General features: G+C 26.4%; 1 protein-coding gene across 1 annotated transcript; it reads left to right on the top strand.

Moving 5' to 3' along the window:
- Positions 1-3,715: 3,715 nt before the first annotated feature.
- On the top strand, positions 3,716-5,773 carry LOC145049569 (protein FAR1-RELATED SEQUENCE 6-like). Its single transcript, XM_078997954.1, has 5 exons — positions 3,716-3,751; positions 3,835-4,404; positions 4,616-4,740; positions 4,859-5,109; positions 5,664-5,773. Exons 1-5 carry the CDS (start codon positions 3,716-3,718, stop codon positions 5,771-5,773), a joined length of 1,092 nt encoding a protein of 363 aa, XP_078854080.1.
- The last annotated feature ends 350 nt before the right edge of the window (positions 5,774-6,123 follow it).

Raw genomic sequence — 6,123 nt, 5'->3', positions numbered from 1 at the left:
GCTTGTTTTATTAAGATGTGAATACGGCTAAAAAATACCAATATTTTTTTCTGTCCGGTGACGATTCGACGGTGGCCCAAAAGTGGTCCAAATGTGGTCGGACGACTATCCAACGAGTTACAACTATTTGTAAGTTGGGGAATGACAAAGTTAACTTACTATAATATTAATGTTTGATTTGTTTAAAATGTTCTTAATGAAGCCATTTAAAAAAATGGTTCTTAGGGTTTTTAATTTTTTTTTTGTTCTCATTTGAAGCACTCCTTACGTGTGTGTGTGTGTGTGTGTGTGTGTGTATATATATATATATATATATATATATATATATATATATATAAGGTAAATTGTTTATGTTATCTATTAATTATTTTTAGTAATTAATTGGATATTTAACTAATCCCTTTAATTTAGGCAATATAGTTTAAGAATTAATTAAATAAGATAAATTTTTAATTTTATCTATTAATTAATTTTAGTAATCAAATCTATTTGTTTAATAACTATATATATTTAAGGATATTATTTCGACGTTTGTAAGAATATGAGTGTATATTTATTTGTATTACAATGTTTGAATATATAAGGATCAAGTTATAATTCAACTAAAGGCTCAAGAATTTTGTTTTTCTACAAGAAGTTACTTCAATCAGAATATGTACTCTATCAGAATATATTCTGACATTTTCATACAATATCATTCTAACATAATTGCATTCTAAAAGAATAAAATCGAGTAAGAATTAAAAATTATGTTAGAATTAAAAATGAATTAACTAAAAAAGGTCAGAATTCAAAATTAAAAGAATCGATATCTGTTAAAATCCGAATTTTTCATTAACTAAACATGTGTTTCCTAATTTAAACATATGTTTCCTATTTTAAAAATATGTACGTAAATCATTACGTGAAATAATTAAAACCATTGGTCTATATTCATTCCTACATCCACACAATAATTAATTAGAATACAATAGCCTAAGCATATATATATATATATATATATATATATATATATATATATATATATAGAGAGAGAGAGAGAGAGAGAGTGAGAGAGTGAGGTAAGTTCAATTGAGAAAATAAAAAAGGTTGAGAATGAGGAAATCATTCTCAGCCGATCATTTATCTAACATGTTCACCTTAAAAGAAAAGCTTGTCCCTTTTTCATTAAGGGTATCTTTGTAAATTAGCAACTTTTTTACATAGAATTTACCTGTTCGTTGGTATTATATTCAAATTTTATGATCTCTTTAGCTCATTTGAATCGGATATGAGGAATTCATTATGAAGATTCTTTTCTTTATATAACTCGTTAGCAATTATACATATTTTTTTCCATTATCGTGATGTTTCGCATCTGTGTTTCAGTTTTCTTCTTCGTATTCAGTTTCCGATTTGATCAGGTATGTATATGGTTTGATTCGGATAGATCGGAGTTCATTATCAAGATTATTGCTTTATATAATTAGTTTGAAATTACACGTATCATTTTCATTTTGGAGTTGTTTAATCGGAGTTCATTATCAAAATTATCAAGTTTCGAATATGTATTGGAGTTATTTCATCGGATTTTTGTTATGTAGTTTGAGGTATTTATTTCGAATCGGAGCTAACTTTATTTTTAATTGGATATATCGTTGTAGTTTTTACTCTCTAAATTGAGAGAGATTGCTTAATTACATCATCTGATCGATCTGATTTAAGATTCTGTCAGATATTTTGTACGTTGAGGTGAGATATATTCAAAATTAACCAGATTTTCATCTTTAGGACTTTTTTTAATGAGATTTATCCGATATTAAGAATGTTTTTGTTTATTTATACAGATCATTTGGTTTATTATGTCGAATTCTAGTGTTATTGATGGTCATTTGTATTCTTCAATGAGTGAGAGTGAAGAACAAGATGTTGAGAACTCATTTTTTTAAAGGTATCAGTTATTGAATTATTTTGTTGTTTATAATTTTGTTGATTATCATTTAATAAATTTTTGTCTCATTCATATATTAAAAAACGTGTGATAATTGTAATTTCAAATTTTTTATATTTTTCGTTTTATTCATATATGTATACGTTATGTTTATTTTATATATTTTAAATGCTCATGAATTTTATGTATTCATATATGAATGTTTTTTGTTTTATTCATATGAGTTTCGTGTATTCATATATGATTTGTTTTGTTCATATATTATTTTTTTATTCATGCATTATTATATTGATTTAGATTTATAATTTTTTAGGTGGTGAATCTTTGAGTTCAGTTCATGATGTGCAATATTGTGATGATATAATTGGAGAACATGTCTATAAGCCAGATGTATCTGTTCAACTTATTCCATTTAAGGGTTTAATCTTCAAATCATTAAAGTTGGCTATCAAAATGTATTATGAGTATGCTGAAATTGGTAGTTTTGATGTGAGACTGAGCATGCAGTCAAGGTTTGATAACAAGATTATAAAGAAGGAACATGCTATATGTAATCGTGGTGGAAAACATAAAAAAAAAAATCTTGTGACGCAATGGGTACAAGTGGTGTTAGGAGGAACGAAATTCAAATTCAAGAGTTATTGGTTGTCAAGCAAAGATTTTATTTGAATCTGTGTATGGAACTCCAGATTATAAAGATTTTCAATTTGATGAACTTCACAACCATCCACTTGAGAAGAGAAGCGATTTAAAAAAAGCTAGGAAAATGTCATATTTGTTATAAAATATGATCAAATAACAATATAAATTATAAGGTAAAGAAAGAAATAAGAGTAGAGAGAACTTTTATTCCAATACTTGTGATGGAATCATCAAGTTTCTAATACATATGGCTCACTATTTATACTATCCAAATAAGATGAAAGATGAGGTATAATATGAATGCACTTTATGATGGTGTATTATTACATTCATAAAACACATTGAAATGGTTGTTACTAATGCTAAATAATGACAGGGAGTTACGGGAGAAATGGAAAATCCAATAGTCATTCACAAACTAATATTTCGTAACAATATTCTGAATAAGAGTTTATTGTGCGTGCTTCCACATAAAAAATAGGTCCAACTATGGCTCATAAGTTGAGGGCAATTCTGAGAGGTGGGTATGAGTTTTTAAAGCCCAAAGTAGTTGAGTATAAAAATTCAAGGAGGTATATCAATAGGGTTATTGGTTATAAAGATGCCTAAATGATAGTAAACACAATGAATGATCGTCGAGCTCACTATCCAAATTACTCATTTGAGTTTAATTGTCAAGACGATGTTTTGGACATTATGTTTTGGGTGATGTTATATCGTTTGATGCGACTTTCCGAACAAACAAGTAAGTTATTGTATCTACTTTTTTTTATATCTTCTTCATATATGAATTTTTTTAACTTTATGTTTAATGTTCAGTTTTAATTGTTGAAATATTGTAGTTGTATTCATAGACGAATATTTTTATAATCACTTATGAATACATCAAAAAATGACATTAATGAACGTTTTTTTTTGTGTGTTAGGTGTCGAATGGTTTTTCTTCCATTTACTGCTATTCACCATCATAAAAAATCGGTTACTGTTGGATCGCGGTTGCTTAACAATGAAAGCATTGAGTCTTACTGTTGGTTGCTTAAAGAATTTCTCAAAACTCATGGGAAAGAACCAACACTTGTTTTAACCGATCAAGATGTTGCAATAAAATAAGCTATTGAGAATGTGTTTCCTAATTCATCAATTATGTATGTGGCATATAATGAAAAAGTTAAAAAAAAGGTATTATTTTAATATAATGATTATTGATTGTTATTTTACTTATTATTATTTATTCATTTATGAATATTTTTGTTTAAATATAGATATCAAATGATTTATTTACGAACACAAACTTTAGAAAAAGGTTCTCAAAGCTTGTTTGGGACATTAATATGAAACCTGATGTTTTTGAGGTGCAGTGTGGTTTGCTTATGAAGGAATTCAATCTTGAAGACACAAGATGGTTTAAAGACATGTTTACAATACGTGATTCATGGATACCTATATATTTTAGTGATATTCCAATGTGTGGTTTGATGAAGACTACGTCGAGGTCAGAGAGTATGAATTCATTCTTTAATACATTCTCAGAAAGTGAGAACTTAATTTTGAATTTCATGATAAATTATGACACTGCCATTCAAAAGCAAAGGAATACTCAACGAGAGCTTGATACGGCATCAAAGAAAGCATCATATAAAATGCAAACACCTCGAAAAATAGAACTGCAAGCATCAAAGGTTTATACAAGTACATTATTTTTTGAGGTGCAAAAAGAAATATATGAAGCATGTTTTTTCTGTACATACTCGTATGTTGGTATTGAAGATGGTTGGGAAGTTAAAAATGTGCAGCACAACAATAGTAAAAGCAAATTTAAAACTGAATTTAAGGTAATTTACTAGTTTTTTATGAAAAATGTAATAATATTCATATATGAATATGAGAATATTCATATATGAATATATGAATATTCTTATATGAATATGGATATTCATATCTTCATATACGAATATTCATATTTTCATATATGGATTTATGAATATATGAGTGTTGATATGAGTATTCTTATATGAATGTAAGTAAATTTTCTTTTTGTATCAGGTTCTAATAATAGCTGAAGAGAAAGAAATAAATTGTAGTTGTGAACATTTTAAGCATATGGGTGTTTTGTGCAGACATGCTTTTACAATAATGATGAGATGTGGTGTTAAAGAAATTCCTGAAAGGTACATTTTAAAAAGATGGAGAAAGGATGTGATATCAAGAAATTATCATTTTTAGTTCTCTTCAATCCGATTCAATTGATTGTGAGAATGTAAAGCTAGTGAATGATTCATATTATAGTTTTCAATCATGTTTGGATATTGTAAGAGACGACAAAAAGAAATTGATTTTGTTTGCTGAGAAACAACAAATGTTGTTGAAGGAATTTGAGAGTTATTATATATTTGTTGGATTGAAAAGCAAGACAGATGGTGAAGTCGTATGCAAGCTTTTGGGTGTTACTATTCCTATTCCAGAAGAGATTAATGTTCATGTTCCTGAAGTTCAAAGCAATAAAGGATCTGGAATCAAGAAAAGAATTCCATGTGCAGGTGAATTAGCATATGTAAATTCGAAAAAAGAACATAGAATGTGTTCAGGATGTGGAAAACGAGTTCCACACAATTTACGTACTTGTCCAGAAGAGTTGGAGCTGCTAAATCAGCAAAAGACAGTTACGGATTTTTTAGTTTTTTTTTTTTTATGTTTTTTGGGTGTATTCATTTATGAATATACGTAGATAAAAACAATAAACAATAATATTCATGTATGAATAATACACATTTATATTGATACAGTAAATTTATATGTTGATATTTGTTTTTTAAATTACTATAAAATAAGTTATATTGATATGGTAAATTATTCATAAATGAATAATTTACCATATCAATAATACGTTGATTCATTTATCATTGAAGATATTATTTACATATTAAAGCTAAATGAATATAACATGTTTGTGTTCAATTATGATTAAACTAAAATAAAATTGAGAAATGTATATATCCTAAATGAATATTAATATGTATATTAATATATGAAGTTTGTTATATTCATTTAGTAATTAATAAGTTATATTCATAAATGAATACAAATATGTAAGATGACAAAAAGACATTGGCTTTGTTTGATGACAAACAACAGATTATGTTGAAGGAATTTAAGAGTGAGAGTGATTATACATCTACGAGATTGATGTTGTATGTAAACTAATATAAATGATATAAATATGTGAAATTGTTATACTAATAAATAAGTTATATTCATATCTGAACTTTTTTATGTTAATATCTGAACTTTGTTATGCTAACATATTACTTTGAATATAATCATAAATGAATATATCATATTCGTATTTATTTATGAATAAACAGAAATAAAATTTGCAAATATCTTAATATAAAAAATGGACAGAAATAAGCTAACTTGTTTCTACTAATAAATAAGTTATATTCATATCTGAAATTTCTTATATTCATATATGAAATTTTTTATACTGACATATTACTACTAACTTGATCATAAATGAATATATCATATCCGTATTCATTTATGAATAAGTA

The sequence above is a fragment of the Lactuca serriola genome, chromosome 5 (assembly GCF_051521515.1).
Source record: "Lactuca serriola cultivar US96UC23 chromosome 5, Lser_US96UC23_V15, whole genome shotgun sequence".
Classification (NCBI taxonomy): domain Eukaryota; kingdom Viridiplantae; phylum Streptophyta; class Magnoliopsida; order Asterales; family Asteraceae; genus Lactuca; species Lactuca serriola.
Note: the sequence above shows the minus strand (reverse complement) of the source record. Positions and strands in the feature narration are given on the sequence as shown.

Excerpts from the sequence above, each read along its gene's own strand:
- LOC145049569 (XM_078997954.1), top strand. The coding sequence starts at position 3,716 with ATGTATGTGGCATATAATGAAAAAGTTAAAAAAAAG. Across the intron at positions 3,752-3,834 it reads ATGAAAAAGTTAAAAAAAAG|ATATCAAATGATTTATTTAC; the intron begins GTATTATTTTAA and ends GTTTAAATATAG. Across the intron at positions 5,110-5,663 it reads GAAAAGAATTCCATGTGCAG|ATGACAAAAAGACATTGGCT; the intron begins GTGAATTAGCAT and ends CAAATATGTAAG.